This window comes from Leptonotus elevatus, chromosome 11 (assembly GCF_054856555.1).
Source record: "Leptonotus elevatus isolate MCC_2025b chromosome 11, RoL_Lele_1.0, whole genome shotgun sequence".
NCBI lineage: Eukaryota > Metazoa > Chordata > Actinopteri > Syngnathiformes > Syngnathidae > Leptonotus > Leptonotus elevatus.
Window position 1 is genome coordinate 23,722,755 of NC_141249.1, and position 27,492 is coordinate 23,750,246.

General features: G+C 42.8%; 1 protein-coding gene across 1 annotated transcript in view; it reads right to left on the bottom strand.

Annotated features, from left to right (window-relative positions):
* gmds (GDP-mannose 4,6-dehydratase) overlaps positions 1–27,492 on the bottom strand; it is a 73,952-nt gene that overhangs the window by 8,866 nt on the left and 37,594 nt on the right. Inside the window, exons 8-9 of the mRNA XM_086089151.1 lie at positions 14,321–14,439; positions 13,234–13,330 (exon numbers count right to left, since the gene is read on the bottom strand). Of these exons, the coding sequence (XP_085945277.1) occupies positions 13,234–13,330; positions 14,321–14,439 (216 nt within the window). The remainder of the gene's footprint in view (positions 1–13,233; positions 13,331–14,320; positions 14,440–27,492) is intronic.

Sequence of the window (27,492 nt, forward strand, 5' to 3'; positions counted from 1 at the left end):
TTGCGGGCCTTTATTTTGCACGTGGCTCGCTTCACACTGCCGCTGTGTCTCTGGCGGGAGGGCAGCGGTGGAGTCGGACGGACTGCTGTGGGGCGCCCACAGGGTGGTTCCGCTCTGACGGCGGGGAGGAAACTCCTTCAGGAAATGCCAGACTGCCAGACACCCACACATGCGCTGCAATCTCGCTCTCTTTTAGACAGCCGGACGAAAGCGGCTACAAAAACGGCTCAAGTCGAGAAGCCCGCGACTCAGCGCTCGCGCCTTGAACCTCCAAATCCTTCACGGCAAGCTTTAAAATGGCTCTTTTCAATCGCTAGCGATTGTTGACAGGACTGCAAACTCCGGCAACAAAACATCTTTCATCTTTACTGACAACACGCAAGCGCAACATGAGTTATCAACTTTTATATGCTCTGTTAATAAGTCAGTGGCAAGGAATTTGCACAAGTTCATCCAAAGCAAACCGCTGCATCTAAAAAATCAATACAACTAAATGCATTTCAGTCGATTTCAAGAATTAATTTCACATTTTGGAGATCATAGCTGACAGCTGGCAAAAAGCGGCCGAAATGAGTTTCCTCCGCAGGGTAGCCGGACTCTCCCTTCGAGAACGGGTGAGAATCTCGGTCATTCGGGAGGGACTCGGCGTCGAGCCGCTACTCCTCCGCGTTGAGAGGAACCAGTTGAGGTGGCTGGGGCATCTGGTTCGGATGCCTCCTGGGCGCCTCCCTGGGGAGGTGTTCCGGGCATGTCCTACCGGCGGGAGGCCCCGGGGACGACCCGGGACACGCTGGAGAGACTACGTCTCACGGCTGGCCTGGGAACGCCTTGGGATCCCGTCGGAGGAGCTGGCTGAAGTGGCTGGGGAGAGGGAAGTCTGGGCTTCCCTGCTAAAGCTGCTGCCCCCGCGACCCGACCCCGGATAAGCGGAATTGAAGACGGAACGGAACGGAACAGAATTTCACATTTTGGAAGATCATAGCTGACAGCTGGCAAAAGTCCCCAATTCACCTTTTGCATGATTAGCGCATAAATGCTGTGTTGCTTCGACAACATCAGCCTGCGAAACTGCTGAGTTGTGTTATGCAATATTAATAACGCGTGGGATTTATAGAGCGCTTTTCGAGACACTCAAAGACGCTTTACAGTGGAATGGATACATTTTCATGCACTCAAACATTCACACTGTGGTGGCGATAAGCTACTTAAGCCGTCACAGCTGCCCTGGGGCGGGCTGACGGCAGCGTGGCTGCCAGTGTGCGCCTCCGGCCCCTCCCACCACCACCAAACATTCGCACCTTACACACACCAGCACTGGAGGCAACGTGTGTCAAGTGCCTTGCCCAAGGACACGACGACACGTGACTTGGAGAGGAGCGGGCATCCAACAGCCGACCTTCCGGTTACTGAACGACCGTCTCGAACCCTGAACCACGGCCGCCACAACAATGCTGCATTATGTAATAATGTCATACATTTTTACCACAATGATGTAACGATGAAACACTTTGTAATTTTGTAACATTCTTGAACTCTATATGCAAATTCCGTGCATATTTCACGGGAACGGTGAACATCTGAAGCTACACTGAAAAGATGCAGAACGTGAGACTTAAATATGCCTCTTCAATTTGGGGAATGTATTGTAAAAAGTGAGGAATTTGTGGAAATTTATAGAGATGATAAATATATCATAAATAATAATCCAAATTGAATCCTGAAATACGTGACAGATAACGTTTCACGAGTTAGCGTGTGGGCTTGTTGAATACGTTCATACCAAAACCTCCAGTTTTCTGACCAAAGCGACATTATGAAATATCATCAAAATAAAGAGTGAATAACAATGTTTTTACATCTATTGTATTGATTTTTTTAAAGCCTCTCGACATCACATTCAATGCTCTTTGTTGCTGTTGTAAAACCCATTTAACTCATTCACTCCCAGCCGTTTTCACTCAAGCAACCCCCTTCGCTCCAGGCTGATCTACTGGATTTGGACTGATTTTGCAAGTCCCACAGAATATTGTGTTCTATTGCTATAAAAACATGGAACCTACCAAAATAAAGATTAGAGTGTCTTCTTTCATCAGAAAAAAAAGTATCCGTTTCGGTTTTTCAGCAATTAGCATTAGAATGTAGCTAAGTTCCATCATTATTCAAAAAACTGTTGAAAACGTTGAGGAAAAGAGCTTTTTGCAACATGGCCCTGGTTGATCTCTTATACTCAGCTGCCATCTACTGGCCGTTTTTTTTGTAAGAACTACCGTTGCTTTAAGGGACGTCTTCGGGTCAGAGGCTGCATCAAAGCCTTCTGTACGCTCTAGCGTAAAAAAAAACAAAAAAAACGTATAAATACGCTTTTGGGAGCAAACGAGTTCATGTCTCTGAACGCTTTTTAATAACCTGTGAAAAGAAAACCCCGATTACTTCCACTGACAATGTTGTCATGTTTTGACTTCCATTTCATTTTGTAACCAGCTGGCAGGGCTCAAGTTTTTCTTCGCAACAGAAGCCACAAATAGTTACAAAAGCTTCAAGCGCCATTCGTATCGTGGCCTGCCACTCGTGCAGCATCACACGCGCTGCAAAACTCGTCCAATTGTACATTTCTTGCGCTTTCTTCACAACCTCGCAACCAAATGACATGTGCGTGCGTGCGTGCGTGCGTGCGTGCGTGCGCGCACGTTCAGCCCTGCCATCGAACCCCAGGAAGTTGCAATCAGCAGCATGACGTGGCTACCACCACCTCCCCTTTCCCCCCCCCACCACCTCCACCCATCCGCCACTCTACAATATAGATAGCAGGATCACGTTACACACGGCAGGTCAGAGGTCAATCCCATTTTTCAAGCCTCTCGGTCCCTGTTCCCTTGTAGATCCTTCCCCAGGGGTGAAAGCCTCCCGTCACCTAAATTCACATCAGTTCACGCATAGCGAGGGAAAGCGTAGCGGCCGGAAACTTTCCATCTTCTCACGCATGCTCGGCACGACCCTTCCTTCCGCAACACAACTTATTTAGTGCCCCGTGACGAACCGTTCTGTGATCCTTTTTGTCCACTTGCACAAAAGCAGAGTTGCGAACGCTGCTGCTCTCTTCCGATTGGGTCGTTTCGGGGCGTCTCGTCTCATTGATCGAGGGGGGGGGATTGTGAAGTCGGTCAACTTGCGGATGATCACGAGAAGCCACTTCGCATGATGTACGCGACGCGGCGACGCTCAAGAAACCCGCAACCCAAGCGCGACACGTGCATGTGGCTCAACTGTGTCGCATTTTGGTCCCTTAACAAATCTGCTTGAGATCGTCCTGCGATTCTTCGAGTGCATAATACGCAATATTAATGTCGGTGTGCAATGCAATCAAACAAACAAACAAACGCAGGACCATCAGTTGCACTGCAGCTGGCAGGCGACCATTTTCTCATACGATTACGCGTGGAAACGCGCACACACGTAAACGCAGACAATCAATGTGCTAAAGTAAATGTTGCTTGACACCAAAGTCATTATTGTTCGACTGAAAAATGTTAACGTGATAAAAGAATGCGTTGCTGTCGTCCTAAATCTCCATTTTGTTGCTATCGGAGACAAATTCCTTCCGTGCGTTTTGACATTTGGCCAAAGAAGACGATTCTGAAATAATCCCTTAACGTTATCCTTGCGGCGCAATTTGTGATCCTTCGTCAGGTGCAGGCTGAATTCGTTGAGCGTCTCCTCTACGGATGTCATGAACTCGGGCCAAACATCTTGTACGATGTCCCGTCTGCGCCGGGCCAACGCGGACGGCAATAGCTCATGTCAGTTTTTTTGCGAGCCAAACGAGAGCCCCCCCCCCCCCTGCCAAAGATCTGAACTCGCGTTTGTTTCATGTATCGAATGCAGTCTCATCTTTCCAGACGAGAGCGCAACGCAAAGACTGTTGGTCGGATAAATCAAGAGGCTCATAAAAGCCGTTGGATTCTTTTTTCTTTTTTTTTTCTTTTCTTTCTTTTTTTCTTAAAGAACTCAGTATTGTTCATTCGGAAATGTCATCATCATTGCTCTTTATTTTTTTATTTTATTATTATTATTATTATTTTATTTTTTATTTTTTTGTGTGTGCGTGAAAGCCGTTGGATTCTTGATGCTTGTCGGGCGTCGAAGCGTTCACCTCAAAGCGGCGTCAGGAGACTCGGCCTCCTGGCCTGCTGCACTTTACTTCTTATCACTGGCGTTTTCGGAAGGAATTTGAGGAATCCCGAAGCCAACATGCGTACATTGCAACACTTGCGAGCACGCTGCTTGCAAATGCAGCGTATCGAGTCACAGACAGAAGAGCTCAAAGGAGCAGATCGGTCGCTGAAATCCAACTGAGGAATAACATTTTTTTTATAATCATGTCGGAGTCGACGTTAGCTGTTGACTCCTTGACGACGGCCATCTTTGGCCTTGTTTTCGGACCTCAATTATAGTATAGAAAGGCCGCCCTGTTCCTGCTGCCTCGGCCCAAAAATGAAGAACATCGGAGAGCCAAGCGGGTCCAAATCTGTTCTCTAACTGACAACAGAAACAGAAGAAGAAGAAGAAGTACAAAGGTGGGATTTGCCGGCTGCGTGACGTCGCTGCCGACGCGACTCGACAGCGCGCGCAGACTTGCACATGAACGGATTGTTAGTACTGCTGGACCAACAATCCGCTACAGTATCAAAAAAGGAAAAAAAATGCAGACAAAAATCAAAAGCAACATTTTGCCAGTATCATTTTTTTTACTTTCTTGCTTTCAGTTAATATCATTTATTAAAAGATGACATTCCTGTTGCTTAATGAATTCTATTGAAAATGATAGAAAAAAGAAAAAGAGTTTATTTTTGTTGTGTATTTTCTCAGCTCATATGAAAACTAAGATAAAAAAAAAAATGAAAACCGCTTTCGCTTTCACTATTTTGACTTCATCTTTTCACACTTGATAAGAAAAAGATAACTTCCAAGTAGAAAACAACAACAAAAAGAACAAAAAAACCTACGAGGTCATTGGACATTTTCACTCGTGCATGCATCACTTCATCACTTCAGTTGCTGAATTACACTTAGCAGTTAGCGTGTGGAACCCCATCAGGCAACTCAGAGTTAAGACAAATACAAATCGATGCAACAGGAGATCGCAACCGACATCAGCAAAGTCGACAATCAGCAAAGCCAACCGTGAAAACGGCATTTTCAGCACATACGTATAAACGCAAATAGTTTATTTACGGCACCTCGACGTGTTGACACGGGTCGAGTGCAAATCAGTCATGTCCGTGCGTGCTTTGTGAATTTGGACCCAGGCGCAGCGTAACGCGCTGTTGCAGGGCGATCCTTTCGCTCCCGGGGGCGGCGGCGGCGGCGGCATAACATCATAACGCAGGATAACAATAACTTCCTCCTGACAACCAAACAAGCCTCGTCAAAGGCGCATTCGACTGACGGTGTCGTGACAAACGAGGTTCAACACCTCGCGGCGAGTTATCCGTCCACAGAAGACACGGGTTGGAGTAAACGCCGTTGTCAGACGCGGGAACGTGTTCCAGCTCCGAAAAAGAAAAAGTCGTGGCGACGCCACGTGTTCTCTTGCCTGCGGTCAACATCGCCCAACGGCGCTGCTTTTTACGCGTCGTGTTTATTGAACGCGTTTCAACTGTTGCTCACAAAACTCGGCAAACAAGTGTGTCCGTATTTGTCCGTTTAAAGAAAGTCAGTGGCAAACTCTTCTTAACTGGCAGTTTGTCATGCAGCCGTGCAATTTGAATTGGACCCAACATTTTCATGTTGGAAAGTTGTGTGCCGAGAGAGCGCAAGCGCCAGCACGACCAACGTTGCGTCTGTTCCTGTTTTGCTTGTTGCTAGGAAGACTTTTCCTCAACGGACTAATAAAATGTGACAGCGCTTTCGACAGCACCTTTGACTCGCAGTCGCAGCGGTTCGAAAAAAGTCGACATACTCCTGTTCAATTTCAAAACTTTTTTCCACCGTTGAGCTATTGAAGCAGTTGAAATGGTCAACTTGATGAAATGCTGATTAATAGTTCTTATCAATTACGGTAAAAGTGCACCCAAGAAGGAGTTTAAAGGACTTTGTCAAGCTCAGGAAACTTTCCTCAAATTTCCACTTTTCACTCGATTAATATTCAAAATCTTTGGTGGTAAATATATTCTAACTTGAGCTGTCAGATAATAAAAGAGATTTGAAAAGCAGGAAACGTTTCCTTACCTTTTGTCAAAAATGAATGACACTAAAGTATGTGAGCGTTTTTGTGACCCGCCATTATGGCCGAGGCTGCGTTTGCCTCGGGTCCAAAATGACAAATGACAGCCCTGTGCTCAGTCAGTGGTGAACTTCAAACATTTATTAGGTTACAAAATTGTGACCCCCCCCTCCCCATTATTTAAGTTGTCCTTCCCTGCATGGAGAACCGCCCCCCCCCCCCCCCCCTCCTTCTAAAAAAAATAAATAAAAATTGGAATCTGAGAAACGCTCAGGCTCTTGCAGCCACTCCTTGAACTTGCTTGCAATGCATGCAATGAAAATTCAAACAAGAGTTACACAGACAGGTCATAACATTAAATCAAATTTTTTTTTTTTAACTCCAAGGAATGCATTTAGCTGCAACGAACTGATGATATCAAACTGCCTGCGAGTATCAAAGGGCGCAACTGGCCTCGAATGCAAAACATTTCTCAACGTGATGTCTCAGGTGTGCACTTGCGACATAACGTCGATGACCTCGTCAAGAAAATCGTTGCAAGCCGTCCTGGCTTGATTCTTCCTGATCACTGAAGCCATTGTTTGCGCTCGCAAGTGACAACGAAACCACCGATGCGTAACGCGCGGCATATTTTTTAGTGGATGCCCGTTCCGCACATCTCGCCGTCGGTATGACAGCCATCCAAAAACCAAGAAAGGCCATTCATACCAAAGATGAACACTTGACAGATAACAAGGCGAGGTGCGCCAGCGCCGCTATTTTTAGGCTTTGATGCACTTCAGGACGAGCTACAGTATCAAAAAGGAAAGAAAATGCAGACAAAAATCAAAAGCAACATTTTGCCAGTATCATTTTTTTACTTTCTTGCTTTCAGTTAATATCATTTATTAAAAGATGACATTCCTGTTGCTTAATGAATTCTATTGAAAATGATAGAAAAAAGAAAAATTGTTTATTTTTGTTGTGTATTTTCTCAGCTCATATGAAAACTAAGATTAAAAAAAATGAAAACCGCTTTCGCTTTCACTATTTTGACTTCATCTTTTCACACTTGATAAGAAAAAGATAACTTCCAAGTAGAAAACAACAACAAAAAGAACAAAAAAACCTACGAGGTCATTGGACATTTTCACTCGTGCATGCATCACTTCATCACTTCAGTTGCTGAATTACACTTAGCAGTTAGCGTGTGGAATCCCATCAGGCAACTCAGAGTTAAGACAAATACAAATCGATGCAACAGGAGATCGCAACCGAAGTCGACAATCAGCAAAGCCAACCATGAAAACGGCATTTTCAGCACGTACGTATAAATGCAAATAGTTTATTTACGGCACCTCGACGTGTTGACACGGGTCGAGTATCTTAAGCGTAGGAGCTAAAGCAATTACAGTGAGCAAGCTTTTTGAATGAGCAAACATAAAAGATCTATTTGTGGGAGGTGCTTAACTGTTTCACCTGACGACGAATCAAAACACAAGACCATTATAATCTGAGGCCACTGTTTAAATAAATAACTTATAATCATATGATAGGAAAAAGGACTGCTGCGAGAAGGATGCATTTTTTTTTTCTGGTTTGTACAGAAGAGTACGCCAGTTCGATTTTGTTTCCCCCTCGTCTCACAATATGCTAATCTTGGCTGCAGGGGCATTCCAGGCCACCTCGTATTGCTAACACTGAGGAGAGGCCGCGGGGCAGCAAAGAAATATGACAGGTGAGCAGTTATGTGAACACGGATGAGACGCAGGAAGACAACAGACTGAAAGACAACTTCCCATTCATCAAGACTCATCCTCCGCATGAGGTTCGAAAAAAACGCACATTGAGCTGTCACTCAGCCAGGCGCACTTTTTGGCCTGAAGCGACACATGAACTGCAAAGTATGACGCCTGCGCGGCGTTAGCTCGCACGCACGCACGCCCGCACGCACGCCCGCACGCACGCACGCATGCACGTTTTACATTGATACTTTTGTGTCATGACAAACAACGTCCAACAGTCAAATTCTGATTGGAGGCGACAGTCAATAAAGTTTTCAGGATTTCAAAATATTTGACATGTTCAATTAGTTTTAATTTCAAACAAAAACAGAAGGTGCAGAGAATTCTCAGGGTCAGCAGAATCTTTTATGAAAAGCGGGAAAAAAAAATCTATAATAATTCCCTGAAGTTAATATTTTTTAATTGATCTCCTGTTGGCCGTCAGCTTTTTTTTTTTCTAAAAAGGCCGATATCGATATTCATCAAAATTCTGAATATCGGCGGCAACAATTATCCTGGCTGATCCCTAAGATAAAATTCCGACTAAAACTATTCAAATGGCAGACAAATAAATAAATGATTTGGACTAATGGGACTCCATTTCCCACGATTCTTAGACACGAAAGCAGGAAGTAGTTATGGTTCCGGTACGACGAAAGTGTGTGCGCCTGCTAGCGATTACATGCGAGTGAGAATGTGAACGTGAAAGTAAACGGGAAGGAATTTGAACTGAAGACGACAAACAGAAAAGCCGACATCCTGACTTCGGCCTTCATTGCAAAAACGTGTGGATTTACGACATACGGAAGCATTTTGACCGATTCTTGAGTGCCGTCCACGACATAAAATCAGTTCGAGGTCAGCAAGTGCAACCAGAATTAATCCATAAAGTGCACCGGATTATACAGGCGCACTGTTTTTTTTTATTTTTAATTTTTTTATTTAATTTTATTTTTATTTATTTTTTTTTTATAAAATACAGGCGCAGTGTTGATTTGAATTGTCGTCGGAAGAATATCAAAAAGAAGGAGTTATCAAAGTCAGTACGTTAGAACTGCCACGTACAACGTGCTGGCGCCAGCAAAGGTCAACCCTGAACCCGAGAAGCGCGTTACAATTTTGAGCAACCGATGGGAATCCAAATTGTACAACACCAGCACAATCGAAAGTGCGCTGGCGCCATTCAACTCAGATCGCGTATCACCAAACTTGACCAAAACCAAAACCACTTTCAATACTGGCTGAAAGCCAATTTTCTGAAATGGCGAGACTGACAAGTTGGCGAAGCTAAACAACGCCATCGGCGGCCATGTCAGCCTGATGCTGATGCTCTTATCTATCGCTGCATGAAAAACAAATCCGTCAGCTTTCAAACGTTCTTCTTCTTCGCATATGAACAAATGTGGTTCGACGGGTCGCTGTCATTCCGAGCAGGACGCGTCCAGTAAACCGCAGAACTTTCGCAACCACAAGCAATCGATTGCTACTGAAAGATAACAAGGAAGGAACAGTTGCGCATTTCAAATGTAGCTCAGTTTGCAGATTTGGCAAGATGGCGGTAGCGATTAGATGCGGATGCGAGTGAGAATATGAATGTGAAAGTAAATGGGAAGGAATTTCAACTGAAGACGACAAACAGAAACGCCGACATCCGTACTTCGGCCTTCGAGTTTTCAGGTTTCCATTCAATTGTTTTGAATTTTTGAAGCAAATTTACTGAAAACGCGCAAAACGGACCCGAGGACTCCGCCACTCTAGGTGGCGCTATACACCATAGAGATGTGATAGAGCAGTCAATTAAAAGAAGAAGAAAACGACTGCGCCGACGCTTTTGTAATCCTTGATCAACCGTCGCGTTTCTTTGTTGTTTTCCATCTCAAATTACATGAATATTCGCTTCTTTAATGAATTCCTAAAAGGTTTCTGTTTGGTCGCCCCCCCCCCCCCCCCCACCCCCCCAAACCGACCTTACTTTATCGTCCCACATTGCTTTGTGACGACAAGCGTACGTGTGACGTCATATCCGGATATCAAAACGCGCCACGTGTCTCCGGTCTTGTCAGCGTTTCTTCGCAAAACCGGTTTCCGTAGCCAAAATTTGCATTTTCCTTTTTTTTTTCCATACGCTTCAAAATCCACCTCCTCTAAGCGTAAAAACTTGTTTGGGAATTTTGGGCCCCTTTTTCGAATTCAAAAATTCAGTTTTCCGTTTGCAAATAAAAATGGGCGGGGATGGAAAGCCAACGAACTGACAGCAACGTTTCTTTGCTCTCTTCCTTTGTCTATTGTCTTTATTTGGAGCTTGAAGAGACTGAAAAGTGTTTAACCTCTGACCTCTTTCGGCAGGAAGCTTCTGACACCAGGCTGGCAGCTTAGCATTGTTGCTCTCCTCGAGTGGAAATACCTGTCATCGTGTGGCTACACGCTGAAAGAATTCAGCTGATCCAGACACTTCTTTTGTCTTGCTTGTAAAGAACCGTAAGAACGCGCGTGTGCGTTTTGTGCCTGGCGGAAGACGCGCACACAAAAAGGAAGAACGCATTTCGGCAGCAACTTTTTTTTCTCGGCGGTCTTCGTGAAATTCAGGTGACAAACAAAAGGACGTCAATCTGTCCGTGTTGGCGTTGCGTACTATTAATATCTCGGTCCTGGTGATCAGGCGCGTGGAAACGGACATCGGCGGATATCCAAACTCAAACCTCGTGTCGCTTTAGCCTCAATCCCTCCGAGGACGTCGCAATTTCTGGTTTCTTTAAAAGCAAATCGCGTAAGCTTGGAATTGCTTTTAGGAAACAATGTTGCAAAATCATTTTGTCTTGCAGAACATTGCCAGGGTGAGTGGAACTAAAAACGGACACAAAATGTGTTCTGTGGTCTCCGTTTAGTTTTCTTGTCACGCACAAAATGGTGGACACGACCGCTACTACCCGTAGGCGGTACTGAATGACTTTTGATTGACTAAAAAAAACTGTCATCAGTTCAGAATTGGCAGCATTTTTGGACACTCTTTTCAAACAATTCATATCATCACGAGGAATATAGTAACTGCATGAGACTTGGCAAACTAAGAGAGGCGAATACAGTAAAAAAAAAATCTTCGTAACATTACCATCACCGGAGACATAGTAACTGTGTAAGACTCAGCAAAGTTAGACTAATACAGCTAAAAAAATTATCACAACATTACCACCATCGGAGACATAGTACCTGTAATAACTTCTAATCTTTAAAAAACTCAAAACATAATCATCAGAGGAGACATCGTAACTGTATAAAACTTGGCAAACTAAGAGAGGCAAATACAACAACAAAATCATAACATTATCATCAAAGGGACATAGTAACTACCTGAGCATAATACTGTATACTTTACATCCACAACACAATGACACTGACCTGCATAAGCATAACAACTGCATAAGCATAACACAATGACCAAACGCAAAACACAATCGTATCTGTTGCAACATCTAAAATGGTTTAGATGAGGTGCAAACTTGCAGGTGAAAATGAAAGGATTATTTGGCAATTGGTTAAAGTAATCAAGTCAAATGAATTATTTCAGTAAGAAATTTGTTGACGAAGTCAAATTCATTAGAATCTCAAATTTTCTCCAGGTTCATCCAATGTGTACGTGTTTTATTTTTGTGTTTTGTGAAAATGACATCTTGATCTAAATTGGACGCAGGTGTTCATTTTGAAAATGTACAAAATCTTGTTTCAATTGATGCTTTTATATTTTCTATCCCTCATCTGAATCCTGATCCCATTGTTGTTGTTGTTGTTGATTTTTTTTTGTGGGGGGGGCATAACAAAGCTAACGTGCGTAAAGAATATTGAGCCTCAGGTGTGCGCACACGCGGCGACTCCATCTTTGCAACCGTCATTCAAAGCAGGGGAACCCGTGCTAATCCTCCAGCGTCACTCAAGTGAATCCGAGCTGCAATCTGGACGCGCCAACCTTGCGAAAAGCGCCACTCGCGTCTTTACCCTGAGAAGTTGACGGCTAATCTGGGCCACAACACCGCTGGTAACTTTACACTCCCCCTAAGGTGCAGCCATAATACCCTCGGGGGTGGGGGGGTGATGAAAGATGGCCGCTTCACACCTCCACACAGCCAGATGGAGGCATAATCTGCTGGCTCATGTCGCCATTTCCACTCCAGCACATAAAGGGAACAGTTGAGAGGTGTTCATTTATATGCGCAAATATTCCTCAGCTAAAACAGCTGCTTCCGAAGGATGAAACAAAAACGACCCGAACCTGAAGATGTCATCCCAATTCTCATCCTGCGTCTACTGGAAGGTTGCAGCTAACGTTAGCGAGAGCAATCAGATGACGTGAAACGACTAAAGTTAATAAGTACAAGGTTCCAAATACAATTGCCGGGAATCAGTTACATACAAAGAAAACACGCTACATTCACGTTAAGGTCAGAAATATAAAACAGGAAACGTGCTTTTTTTTTCAGGAAACACAAAAAATTGAACCATTTGGATGATTGATTTGCATCATGAGGAGATGATTTAGACCTTAAAAAAAATGACTTAGGCAATTATTTTAGCATTAGAATATAATTAAGTTTTATCATAATTCACAAACATTTTTAAAAAACTGCGAAAAAGAGCTTGTTGCAACATCTCTTATACTCTCCTGCCACCTGCTGGCCGTTTTTTTTTTAAATAACTACCATTGCTTTAAGCGACCTCTTCAGGTCAGAAGCTGCACCAAAGCCTTCTCTATGCTCTAGTATAATAAAAAATTAAAAAAAACATTATTATTATTTTTTTATAAATACGATTTTGGGACCACAGCAATATTAAAAAAAAAAGAACGTTTTTATACATTGTTTGGAGCAAATGAGTTAAGAGGGTGATGATATATAAGAAAACAACATAAAAAACAAGTAAAAGCAGTCATCAATAGCAGCGCAAATTCCTAACAAACTATTCCAAATGAGAAATTTACACTTTTTTTTCACATTACAAAAAAACGTGCATTTCGGTCGTTTGGAGGCGTGAATGCGTTTCATAAACAGCGCGTGCCTTGCGATGGACGAATCCGGCGTTTTAGAGAAGTTTATTAGTGTTACACAGTAAGCACGACTTCAAAAGTCGTTGTGGTGAAGAGCGTGTCATTGGGGAAATATTCTGTTTTCAAATATTTTATAATAGTCGCTGCAAGACAGCGTAAAGTGAAATCAATCTTTGTGGCAACAAAACATCAAAGTCAAAGAGAAAACTTACCACTTCAGTGGGACGGAAATATTTTGGATTGACCTTGACGTGCACGCGTCCCGTTTGTTGGCAACAGCCCACCTCGTGCTCATCCTTGCCGTTCCACCTGCAAACACGCACGTTCTCATCAAGCGCTTTGCTTTTGCACTCCACGCTTACGTTTCTTCTCCAAAAGTTTGTTGCTTTAAAACCTTAGCTCGACAAAACATGTCACCTGCTCACCGGCCCGCAAAATTCAAATGTACATCCAAAATACAAATACATTATGAAATGTGATATTTGCAATATCATGAACTAATGTGTGACTGTCGTGCTCTAACATTGCATGAAGTGATATTTCTGAAGAGCAAATTGAGAACACAAAAGAAAATGAATTCATCATCGTGATTTGTAGGGTCCGACCGGCCGATTTTTTGGAGGCAGATGCCAAATTTTGCCAGAAAGAAATACAGATTACCAATTAATTAGCAGATTAATTAAAAATAATTATAGAATGCACCCCCCCCCCCATGCATTTCAATGGCCGTCAATTATACGCGGATTTTCACGATTTGTGGGACAGCCTGGTCCCTAATCCTCACAAATAATGGGGCTTAACTCAGGTTACATTTTATTATACATCATTAAGGATACAATGTTATGATTGGTGCTGTCACTATCAAATATTTTTTAGAATCGATGAATCTATCGATTATTCAAACGATTAATCGACTAATCTGATTCGTTTTAAATTTGCATTAAAGTGTATTACAAAAGCATTTTCCTCCCCTGATTAGTGTTTATTAACCAGTGATTTAGTGGCTTGAAACGATGACTTGATTTTTAAAATAGTTGTCGATTAATTTCATAATCGATTAATTTTGACAGCTCTCGTCATGATATAGATTTATGTGTAATGAGAGCAGTGTTGTTTGTGTACAACTGCTGTAAATGGTTAGAGTACATTAAGGTCAAAAATAATCGGCAAACATCGGCCATTTGGCTGACTATGTTGGTCAATGCGTGAAGCGCCATAAACGGCAATTTCATCGGCCAGCCGATTAATCGCTCGGGCCCGAGTGAATATGTGTGTGTGTGTGTGTGTGTGTGCGCTTACACGATGGTCTTGCCCACATGTTTGAAAGCTTTTTCCACAAACTCCCGCACGCTGTGCACCTCCCCTGTTGCGATGACGAAATCATCTGGCTCCTCCTGTTGCAGCATCAACCACATAGCCTGAGCGAGAGAGGGAGAGAGCGAGAGAGGGAGAGAGAGAGCGTTCAGCTGAACGTCAAACGGGATCTTTCTCTCCTGACTGACAGGAAGTGACCTCACGGCCTGTGAACAGGGCGCTTGCCTGTACCTCTGTTCTGACGTCACCATGAAATCTCTGTGGACGCATACTGTGGGAAAGAAGGCCAGAGAACTCCCACAGGCCCACTTTGTGCTGCTGGCACACATGAACACACGCTGCACACGCAACAAAGTCATTTTCACACTCGTGACAAGGGCCAACATCTTCAAATAAGCCCACAACGTCAAATGCCCCCCCCCCTCCAATGATTGCAAACGGTACGCGGACTGTTTGAAGCCACGCCAATCCAGCCCCGTGAAAATTGATAGTCGTGGTTCCTGGATGCAGCAGCGCCAATCCAACGTGTCGGTATAGTTCCATAATATTTATGATGCACGAGATCAAGTCCGCCTTAAGAGAGATCAGAAAATGTTTTTGGGTGACAACACAAACCCAAGAAACTATGGAGGACCAAAACTGCCAAAATTAAAAATAAAGAAATAAATGGATAAAAGGGGAAATAAAAATGGACATAAAAAAAGCAGAGAGCAGAGTATTTTTAGTGATTGATATTTTATTCGATTTATATATATATATATATATATATAAAAAAAAAAATTATCTCGTTTTTTATTTTATTTGTACTTTTATTTATTTAGGGACAAAAATACAGTTTTTATTGCCATTAATATTTATTTTTTGAATTCAATTTTTGAAATATATTTCCATAACCGTTTTTAATTTTCACTTTAATTTATTTATTTAGTCCTTTCTTTTTCATTTTGGCAGTTTTGGTCCCCCAAAGAGAACAAACGTGAGGACGGCCAACAAAATTCCTCAAGTATAACAAAAGCAGTTTGTCATTGGAAATGAAGGACACAAAATATTTAATATTCCTTTATATTCTACTTCAAAGTATACTGCTGGTATTTTGCTTGAAATGATAGAGAATCATCCGGTTTTTTTATCTGCGCGTCAACGACGCTCGCATCAAAGACGCAGAATCGCTGCGACATTTACTACCGTGTCTAATAAAATCCAAATGACTTGAGGCTAAAGCGTGTTTTTGGCGACGTTGACATTCGCAAGTGGTCGCTCGCGTGCTGTAAAAAGTCCGTCTGAAGTTTGTGCCAGTGCTCTGCTTTAAATCCCACATTTGATTGCGCTAAACGTGGAGCTAATTGCATCCAGGGCCATTTTGCTTGCGGCTGGCTGAAAGTCAATTGATTGAAAGCGTCTGCTTATATCGCGTTCTTCCGAGCGCATCGGCACCGTTTCTTCTTTCCTGCGACTTCCAAATGAGTGGAACTCGTTGAAGTGCCTTTCATAGATTTTCTTTTTGTACGTTTGAGCCGGGACAGTTCCGTTTTTCAGCCTTCGGTCCCGCGTCCTAGCAGATTTCGACAACCTCATTGCTGTGTACCAATATTTACGCAGATGCCGTCCCGGGCGTCCTGGTTGACTTTTTTTTTGCCATGTCTATGTCAATCAGTGTCGTCAAAGCGATTCATGCGAAAATCCAATTAAAAAGAAAGAAATTCCTTCCGATATACTTTTGCGAACCAGTTGAGGTGGCTGGGGCATCTGGTTCGGATGCCTCCTGGGCGCCTCCCTGGGGAGGTGTTCCGGGCATGTCCTACCGGCGGGAGGCCCCGGGGACGACCCAGGACACGCTGGAGAGACTACGTCTCACGGCTGGCCTGGGAACGCCTTGGGATCCCATCGGAGGAGCTGGCTGAAGTGGCTAGGGAGAGGGAAGTCTGGGCTTCCCTGCTAAAGCTGCTGCCCCCGCGACCCGACCCCGGATAAGCGGAATTGAAGACGGAACGGAACGGAATACTTTTGCGATCTTATTGGCATCTCATGGGTAGCGCAGCAGCAAAGCATCGACTGGAACGAGAACGACTTCCTGCGTTGGCATCTGAGGATCATGGGTAATGTAGTTCTTCTTCTATCCACTGCGGTCGCTCCTCGCCAGTCAGACAACGTTTTCCATTGTTAGCAAAAAAGGTTCAGGATAATAACGAGAATGTTTGGTGCTGTTGAACTGTCAACCAAGATAGCATTTAGCATTAGCAATCCCCCCCCCCCCCGCTTCCCCCCTCCCATTTGAACACATTCAGTGTGATATTAGTCAACTGGATGACTTGCTGATGGCAGACCAAAAGCACGGCTTCACGTCTCTTTCAGCCAGAGCAAATATTTACAGCAGCAGCTCACTAATTCGTGCTACTTATTTTATTACGCAGCAAAAAAAAGTAACAGCATTTTTATTGATTGTTGCAAGAAGGCCAATTCTTCAGAGTTCAATGCTCTCAACTCACCATCTTGGAGAATGAGTACTGGAAAAACGTTGGGTATTCCCACGTTTAATTCCCTAAAATCATTTGTGAACGCACAGCAGCCAAACCCTTGTTTCCCTCCCACCGAACTTTCCAAGACTTTGCGTTTTTCTATTTTTCTCCTTCCCTCCGCCGGTCTCGCTTCCATGCGCCAGTCACGATTGATAAACAGCTCAGAGGTTCAACTCTTGCCGCTCGCTGACCCACACCTTGCCATTCACTTGGCCACCAGACGAGCCCATTAATGGGGGACGCGGTCGGATATGGAGAACTGCCATAATAAAAATAAATAAGTAAAATAAAATAAATTTGAATATAAAAAATATAATTAAATACAAAAAATTTATATAAATGCAAATTAAAAAAAATATATATATATTTTATTCTATTTATACATTTATTTTTGTATTTATTTCTGCATTTAATTTTATATTTACATAATAATTAATATTATATTTTGGAATCTCGTTTTTTTTGTATTTATTTTTCATATATATATATATACACGTACGTACGCATGTGTTGTAGTTGGATGGCGTTGAAAGACGTCACAAGATAATAAGACATTTCAAATGACTTTGCGATGAAAGCAATATGAGCTGAGAAGAATTCCCACCTTGACCGAATACTGCCGTAAATAATTTGTATTCAGCAGATGTGACAGCTGAGACCGCCGTTATCAAGCAAGCCGAACGTTTAACCGGTTCCATATGGCCGCTCACGTAATACACAAGCAGAGTCGTGCTGGAAAATCCCCGGTACAAAGCAAAGGAAGCCTGCTGACTCAAACGAGGCCCATATCTGTCACAATGTGCACTCGCACCCGCGTCAAACCAAAGTCAACTAAACATAAACTGCTTGTGGTCCCAAATCCTATTTTGGATGCCAAGACCAATATAACACCACGTCAAAAATGTACATTGCAGGATATCTGATGATGGAATCACAAAACAGTCTGAGAGTTTAGGAAGATTAACGGAGCCATTTTTTAGCTTTCTGTACTTTTGAGTGAAACAACATTTCAGATTTTTATCAGAAAAAAAAAAACTAAAGAAAATGTCACTTTAATATAAAAGTTAACGACGGCAAGCTCGCCATCAACACAAGTCAGATTGCTGTCCACTTACCTCAAATAATTAGTAGGAAAGTAGAAATTTACATTTCCTCAGAATTTTTGTGTGTGCTTTTGAACACATTTCTGATGAAATGAAATGTAATTTTCCCCACAAAATAAAGAGCCCAAATTGATTATACAGAGGGCTTATTAAGAAACGAAAATGTACACATTGTTTATACATTTAATAACATTAAGCCTGACAGAGCGTCTACAGCAATAAATAAAATAAATGTGAGAGCAGAGCATTTTTATTGATTGATATTTAATTCTATTCATATAATTAATTTTGTATTTTTTGGGACATTTATTTTTATATTGATTATTATTTTTTGAATCATGTTTTTAATTTTTTTTAATTTATTTTTTACTTTTATTGACTTATTTAGGGATATATTTATATTAGATTTTTTAAATTTCCATTTATATAAATTTTTTTGTATTAAATTTTGTAATTATATTTGTATATTTTTTTTTATTTTCACTTATATATTTATTTATGTAGTCATTTTTAATTTTGGCAGTTTTGGTCTTCCATCTACTTATTAAAATAAAGAAATAAATGGAATGACTGATTTCTAGTGCATTTGAGTACAACACTTAAAAGCAGTCGCCAACAGAGTCAAAGAGGTTTAAAAGCAAAGTAAATCAAAGTCAAATCACTTCCTAAAAGTAACAAGTAAATCACAGCTTGAACAGGCAGAGCAATTAGGGCTCACAAAGCTTTCACTTCCTGGAATGACATCGGACCACAATACGATCCCGTCGCAACAGATGAGCACTCGTCTTGTTGAACGCGGATAATGAGCACCTTCGCACCCGCGACGCACCTCCTCGGCAAGATGATTGTTACTCGACAAGTCGGCAAGGTGAAAGTTGCAGTCGTGTCGCAAACAAACATTGTGACACCGATTCATGGACTGTAAAATACAAGAATGTACTTCGTCATCATTTGCATTTCATCGCAAATGCAAAGTGGAGTCCCGTTAGCTTGTTAAACCACTTGCAGTGTGGGTTCCATTCCCGGACAATGCCCCTCCGGGTCCCAAAAAGAAAGAAAGAAGAAAAAGGGATGCCATATAGCATTAAAAAAAAACTCAACTGCAGAATGAATGACTTGCTGTGGCGAAAACCCTGATGGGACGAGACGAAAGTCACAAACACAACCACCACCACAAAAACAGCTTTTTATAGTAATCTTGTTGTAACAGCAAAATAGCAACAAGAAAAAAAAGAAAAAAAAAAAAAAGAAAGAAAAAGGTGACAGGAATGTTTTCTGTACAGACGAGCGAGTGAAACAACACGAAAGCCCGCGAGTCGCTTTGCGGCCAACGTAGCGAATGTTGGTCTTTCGTCAGGGATGGTTGAAGGTTGCAAAAGGTTGCAAAAGGTTGCAAAGATGTTGAACTCGTCCCAAACAAACTTGACATCATTAAAAGTCAAGCTGTTGCTTTAACAAAATAGAAAAAAGGTTTCAGCAATTGTACGCAACAGGTGAGTGAACTCCATCTTGATCAATCATGTGGCGTTATTGTGGATTTGCACGCTTGCAAAATGGCCGTTTTGGCTCATGGAGCGACACATGCAATCCGTAGATGAGAATAGAACTTGACAGATGTCAACAGTTGACCAGATCTTTGGAATGATTTCACTTGGAATGACAAAAAAAAAGTCTCCAGCTAAAGAAATTTGGGGGTTGGCTTTTGCTCCCAAAAACGTATTTTAAAAAAACATATAAAAACGTCAATTTTAAATATTGTTTAGGTCCCAAAAACTTTTTTTTAAAAGTTTTTTTAATACTACAGCATTACACCTGATGAGAACACTTACAGCAATGGTAGTTATTACAAAAACGGCCAGCAGGGGGCAGCAGAGTATATGAGATCAACCAGGGCCATGTTGCAAAAAAGCTCTGTTTTCAACAGGTTTGTGAATAATGATGAAACTTAGCTATTTTCTCATGCTAATTGCTGCAAAACGGAAACAGATACAAATATACTTAAAGAAGAGACTCTAACCTTTCTTTTGGTGGTTTCCATGTTTTTATAGCAAGAGAACACAATATTCGGCGGGCCTTGCAAAATCAGTCCAAATCCAGTCCAACAGCTGGGAGCAAAGGGGGTTGCTTCAGTGAAAAGGGCTGCGAGTGTATCGCGAACTTAAGCAAAGCGCATTCCAAACTAACCTAATGCAGATCAAACCAGACCAGAGCAGAAAAATGATTGTGAGTGAAACATGAAATGCGGGTCATTGCAGTTCGGTTTCAAGTTACAAACAAATCCTTCCACAAACAGAACTCTTCGCACATGCAACTGAAAATTCCCAGGCTTCATTTTATTTCTTCTTTCCACGACTGCAATGGAACTGTGATTTTTAGCAGAAGTTCTTTTTATTTTATAGCCTTCTATTCTTACATTGCCCCCCCCCCCCCGCCCCCTCGACTTTGCTCGTCACTTTTCCACAACCAGCCCTGCTCCGTCCGTCACTCTCCTGTTGAGTTTTGACCAAAAAGGGATTTCTGAATCGAGTTTCTTGACAGAGTCTGGATGCAGACTTGAAGACAGATGCGGTTCTTTTTACAGCACGACCTCACCGTCAAAAGTCCACAGACACGCAGGACGTTTCAGGAAGATGGTCAGGAATGACCTCAACGAACGCTTGCCATCTTCTGCTGGCGCGAGTTCACAGCAGAGGTCAGCACGCGGAGGACGCGCTTTTCATGGTCACCGCGCAAAAGGCAGCACAAGTTCATTCCGGTTGATTTTTCTTTTTCATGAAACTTGTTTTTCAGCAAAAAGAGGATCTGGCCTACATGAAATAGAGTCAATTGGAGAACATTAGATTACTACGCCAGACAGTCACTAGCATCGTGACTCAAGAGTGTTCAGGAAAAAAAAAGTGGGCTCGTATTACGCTGCCTGTGTTCTGCATGAAAATGACATGTTGCAGTCCACATGGTTGACTTTTGGATTTGCTTTTTTTGCCGCACCACATTCAAAGTGCTCAGAAACAAAGAGCAGAGGTTGTCGCCTCATGCACGACATTCAAATGTGGTTCTACTCAGGCCAAAAAAATAGAAACCGGAAGCTAAAATCGATTTTTACATCTTTCAACTGGATTTGCAAAAACACAAAAATACAATTGGTACTTCAACTTTCAAACTGTCAACAGCAGAAATACTGTGTTCAATTTAAAGAGTGTTGTATTCTACAATTTGCCATTTTGTGATAAAACACAGATGTTGACATTGACGCCATTGAGTGTGGTTTATATGTTTCACTATTCTTGATGGAAAATTGAACAGAAAAAATTAATAAATCATCATCTTCATGAAGAAATTTGGTTCAGCTAATCATGGAAACGAAATGACCGAAATGACCCGGACCGGAGTGCACATTCATTTATACATGTATATTTAATTTTATAATTTCAACTTCAATTTCTGAAATAGTCATTGTCCAATAATTTCACGTACATTTGATTAAAAATGTTTTACTCTATGAATCCATCTTTTCAGCTTTGTGTTACACTCAATTACGCAATACAATTACATCCAATGTGCCAGGCACTTCCGTATCTGCAGTAGTGCAGCGGGTAAAGCAAATGACTGGCATGCGGAACGTCAGGATTCCATTCCCACTTGGAACACTTTTTTTGGGTGTAATTTAATTTTTCAAATAGTCATTGTGCAATAATTTAACATCCATTTTATACATCTAATTTGACATTGAGTTTTTTCTATATTAATCCATATTTTCAACTTTGTATTTATTATCAGTCTATTACTCAATACAATTACATACAATGTCAAAAATACACTACAATTAATCATTTGTAATTTTCACATTTATTTATCTTTCAATTTACTCGTACGTATCACGCATGCATTCAAATCTTAGCATTCAGCGTTCAGCATTCCCGCGCAATTTCTGCAGAAATTGCACTTTGTCGAGTTCAAGAAGCAGTTTGGATGATTACAATTTCGGCACGTACTGCAATATCTGTTTTTGTAACATTATGTGATGTCATTGAAAATGAAATGTAACAGAGCCATACAGTAGCCAAAGACGGTGCGGGTGGGTGGTCTTCTATGTGCGGGGGTCTTCTATGTGCTACAAGAGGTGATTACTGATGGATTTTTGCCAGGAAGCTGATTGGCTCCTCTACTGACTGACAACTTAGTGCAAAAATCAGTGACAAACTTCATTAATTCTTCTGCTAGCCAAAGAATTTGGCATATGCAAAGAGGGATTGATTGCACTTCGGCTGTATGAGCGTACATAAAAGAATGACAACTTGCACCTGCAACCTTATAGAACACACAAGAAGAGACTCGCTTCGCAACAATTGAGCCAGTGTGAGCTGACGCGCACACTATTTTAGAACAGGTGCTGATATTTAAAGAACTTTTTTTTTTTTTTTTTTAATCTGCACCTTAACTCTTGAATAACAATTTTTTTGAGAAAAAGATTTGGACTCAGACGGGCCAAACGCAAGAGTAAAGTACAAAGAGGTTAGCATCACAGAACTGTAATGATCTTATTATATTTATTTGGTGTTTCAGGTTTATAATCGACATGCCCGTAACACTCCTTTTGACTTTGATTTTGGAAATTTGTTTTTGCGTTTTGAAAGATTGAAACAAAAAAACCAACCGAAAAGACTTTTCATTTGCACGCCGGGTGCACATCACGTCGGCATTAACTGCTCATGTCTCATCCAGAAGCAAATCTCCGACGACGACACCTCAAAAGTGAATTCTAGCTTGAGTATTTGCGGTATCGTGATAAACATGCCAAGCGAGCAACTGAGTCATCGAGACGGATAGGGGAGGCAGAATTGTGAACAGAACTGATAGTCTGGACGGGATTAACCTTTCAAGGACCTTGCGAGTGGGCGGCGGAGAGCTCTGCTGATTCTTTACATACTTGAGTTAAAACTTCATTAAAATCGAATAACCGGTAGGTAAAAACAATATTCCACAGCACTTTCACAAAATCCAACCCACACATTAGCGGCTCTGCCTTCTCGGAAGAAAAAAAAAAAGAAAAAAGTGGGCCATTCATTCCGACAAAGAGAGAATTAGTGTGCCCGAGATATGGACCTGCGGACCACCAGAGTGGTGTCAAGTAGGGCTGGGGGGGAAATCATGTAATTTGTCAACTACAAAAGCGTTTTTTTGTTTGTTTACTCATTATGTAATATATGCTATAATAGTAAGATTATTTAACGGAATAACTGATTGTAAAAAGAAATGTTAGCGACGGCTTTGCAGGGAATCCTCAAGCGACGGCGGAGTTCCGTTCCTACGCTGGCGATGTAACCCGAATTTAGACTTAAGTCGGATTTCCCCACTAAAGTTGATATTGACATCAAAATACTATAGTACAGTAATTAAAAAAAAAAAAATACATATTTGCGCACGGACATTCATTGCTGACGGACGGCAGAGCGGAGCTACAAACACGGAAACGTGACGCGCCGGATGGTGAGCCGACCTGCTGATGGACGTCCGTTGCTGGAGGCAACAACAACACAACTTTCAAAAACTTTAAAAAACGGCCTGAAAATTAACAAAAAAGAAGGCGCTACGGACAAGGCACGGGCGCCGTAAAGTCTCTCCCTAGCCACTTCAGCCTGCTCCTCCGACAGGATCCCAAGGCGTTCCCAGGCCAGCCGAGAGACGTAGTCTCTCCAGCGTGTCCCGGGTCGTCCCCGGGGCCTCCCGCCGGTAGGACATGCCCGGAACGCCTCCCCAGGGAGGCGCCCAGGAGGCATCCGAACCAGATGCCCCAGCCACCTCAACTGGTTCCTCTCAACGTGGAGGAGTAGCGGCTCGACGCTGAGTTCCTCCCGAATGACCGAGCTTCTCACCCGTTCTCGAAGGGAGAGTCCGGCTACCCTGCGGAGGAAACTCATTTCGGCCGCTTGTATCCGGGATCTCGTTCTTTCGGTCACGACTCTCGGCAGTTGTCTTATAGTCAAAAGCACTTCAAGGACAAGACTGCGGATTCGAATGATAGCCAATCATAGTCATTATATTCACAAAAACGGGGGGAAATGCACACACAAAAAAACCTCATCAATCTGACAGTTTTGTCCCGTTTTTCACATTTTGTGGCGGTTCTCATGCAAAGCTAAGTTTTATGTATAACGAACATGACTAACATGCATCAAATGAACATAAAGATGTCGATAATGTCACCACAGATTCAAGTTAAGTCCAAATCTGCTGATGTTTTTCCACTCACTTAATAACCAAAAAGTGCAATAGTGCGCGCACACACACACAAAAAGAAGAAGAAGAAGAAGAAGAAGAAAAAACACGCTAGCTGACAACGTGCTCGCTCACAAGAGATCCAAAAGGCAAACTGGTCTAAATGGCTGCCATGTGGCTAGCAGAACCTCCCTGCTTTCTGCTTTTCAATATCGTGGGATGGACATCAGAAAGGATGAGCTGACGAGACGCACATGTCCAACACGACATTACTCAGTTCATTTCTTCGGACCCGGGTCTTCACTTCTTAGCGAAAAATCCCAATTATGATATACTAAAATCAGCAAGAAATGTTCTTCTATAGGAAATAAAACACGGACGGAGTTCTCATGAAAATGGTAATACTGATGGAAAAAAAGAAATAAATAAAATGTCTCTTTGGTCTACGTGGCTCCAATTGGAGGCAGTTATATTGCTGTGTAGGCACTTGAGCTGTTCCTTCTTGGAATGCCGTTTTTCCAGAGGGAAATCATATCCCCGGTGTTCCCGTCTCTTTTGACTATCGCACAACGGCAACGACGAGGCAAGCGCGGCCCGCCCAGCGCATACCTCGGGCCTCCCTCTTATTGGAATAGCGGGAAAGCGCAGAGAGGAAATGCCGAGGAAATTCCCAGAACAAAAAAGCAAAACCACGCAGACGTCGAAGGCAAGAAGCAAAATGCATGAAGGCAACGGAAGACGTAATGCGCGTTTGGTCATATTCAATCTGCAAAAGCTCAAAATGAGGATCAGATGAGTTCGGGTGAGACTTTTTCAGCCTGGCTTGGACGCAGCGACAAGCGCTTAGCACGCAGACGAGCGAGCGTCTCAAGTGTGTTGTGACTCGTGAGTGGCGCAGACGTGAAGTAGCTGACATTAGATCCCGCCGTCGTGGGTTGGTCGACTCGCGTGCCTGATCTGTGCAAGCGTGTGTGTGTGTGCGCGTGTGTGCGTGCGTGTGTGTGCGTGTGTGTGTGCGTGTGGAAGAAGAACGCCTTCCAAAGTGTGCACCTGAGTCATATAAATCTGGCCTGGGCTTCCTCCCGCAGCAGCCCAACATTTCCAATAACAGTCACCCGGAGGGCTCGAGGTGAGGGGCGGAGCCACGGCTACTGTACGTTGCTGTAATAGAGCACAGCTGTCTGTCTGTTCGTCTGTGCGGGTGCAAAAAAGTGCAGCACAGCGTGTGTCGGCAATCGCAGAGCTTTCATGCTTTTGAAGCAACTACCGTTTGATTTGTTTCCCTTTTTTTCCGTCACCTTTTGGTGTTTTCTGTTCCAAAGCTCATCCCTGCACACAAAATACATTTCCTTCCAAAAGTATTGGAACGGCAAGGTTAATTCCTTTGCTTTTGTGGAATGTTAAGACAAAAGTTCATAATTGCATCTTTTATTTCATGATATTTAAATCTACATTCAAAGGCTATATTCCCCACATTTAATAGAATTTCGTATTTGGTAAAACAAAGTCACTTTTTCATGCGATGGATGTTTTTTCCTCTTCCTTCCTTTCTCTCTCTGATGATGGTGCAGCATCCTGGGATCCCGATTTTCCAGAACATTCCCAATTTCCCACCCAAGACGGCGGGCTCGTTGATGTCTGCTCTCCTGCGTCAGACTGACATCATCCGCCACAAGAATGATGGCCGAGCTCTCGAGGTCGGAGCTCACCGACCTTTTTTGAAAGTGAGAGCTAAATTCTTGGGGACGACTGATATTTTTTTTACTGAAGAAGACACCATTTGTCTCAACATGCAGCATTTTTTTCCCCTCCGAATCTGATCACTTGACCCTTTTTAAAGCAGACCCACGGGCCGCTGATGAAGTCCTCAGGGGTGCCCACAGGCACCGAGTCGGTGACCTTTGCTCTATATGATATTGAAGCATGCTAGTAGAACTTTGAAGCCGTGTCCATAAAACAGGCCAAAGACGCAAGATGTTCGTGACAAAATAAATAAGCAATAAATGCCTCCTCAGAGCCACGTTCAATAAAACGAGATCTCCTCCAACCCGAACCAAGACATTTACTGCTTTTTTGTTCCAACAGGACCGTAACAACCGTGAAGCGTGTTCAGTGTGACTGATGTTGGATGTTGAGTAAAATACCAAAGAGGACAAGGGGCAATCTGGACAGGGAGCAAAAACTCCTCCTCCTCTTCATCCTCCTCATCCTCATCATCATCGTCGCGGCCCAGCAGCAGGCTGTGTGAGGGCCGACGTTGCCGCTCTATGTTTTAAGTCTGCGGTTTCACTCTGGAGTTCTTCGTTTCTCCTGGGAAATAAAAACATTCTTGTTGTTTCTCCAAATGAGCGTTCTGGGGGCAGCCAGATGTGCGAGAGGGAAGGAAGGCGGACTCCGCCTCTCTCTGGCCGACCGGAGGGGCTGGACAAGGGGACCTCCAACAAGAAGCTCCTCTTCTCTCGTTGGCAAACTCTGACCCTTAACCTCTGACCTGAGGTGCCAGTAGGAGGTACAGGAAGAGCCCCAAAAATGTCGGTCAATCAGCACATGTTGAATGATATTGAAGTTTTGGCTGACGCAAAATGAGCTTTTTCTTTTTTTCTTTCTCCGTCACGTTCGGTGCATTTGGAGATTTCTTTGAATTTTGGCTTTCCTCCCTCCGGGTTGCAAATTTGAAAATTGCGTCAACCACCGATTCTGGCTTACAGATGACAAGGAGAACAGCATGAGTCCTTCCAAGAACTTGCAAAAAGACCAGCAATTAACGTCGCTGAGTATCGTGCACGGACAAGATGGATTCCAGAACAGAAGGAAGGTTTACACTTGCCGGCATTTGCCAGGTTTTAGCTTGGCTTATATTTTGTTTGACTGGCTACACTTAATTGACAGCTTCATGTCATCAATAATGCATTGAGAGAATTGGTTCCACACCGAGTCACTTACAGAACCGCAAGTATGCAAACACCACGTCAACCTCGACACCACCGACGACAGACAGAAATATTGCTGCAGGTCTTTGGCGGTGTTTCTTCGGGGGTGGTTTTGGTCCTTGGTTATCTGAAAGTAGTTTACGGTTCTTTTCAGGTGGTTTTGGTCTGTCGCATGTGGTCGTGACCCATGCATATCGTAGAGATAGACCGATATGTATTTTTCAGGGCCGATACCGATGCCGATTATTAGTAGTCAAGGAAGCCGATAACCGATATTTGGAGCCATTATTTCTGTAAAAAGGGCAAAAAGTACTTCCGTCAAACATTTTTAAAATACAAATGCCAATCTTGAGAAAAAAAATAATAATAATAAATATATTGCTGCAGATTAT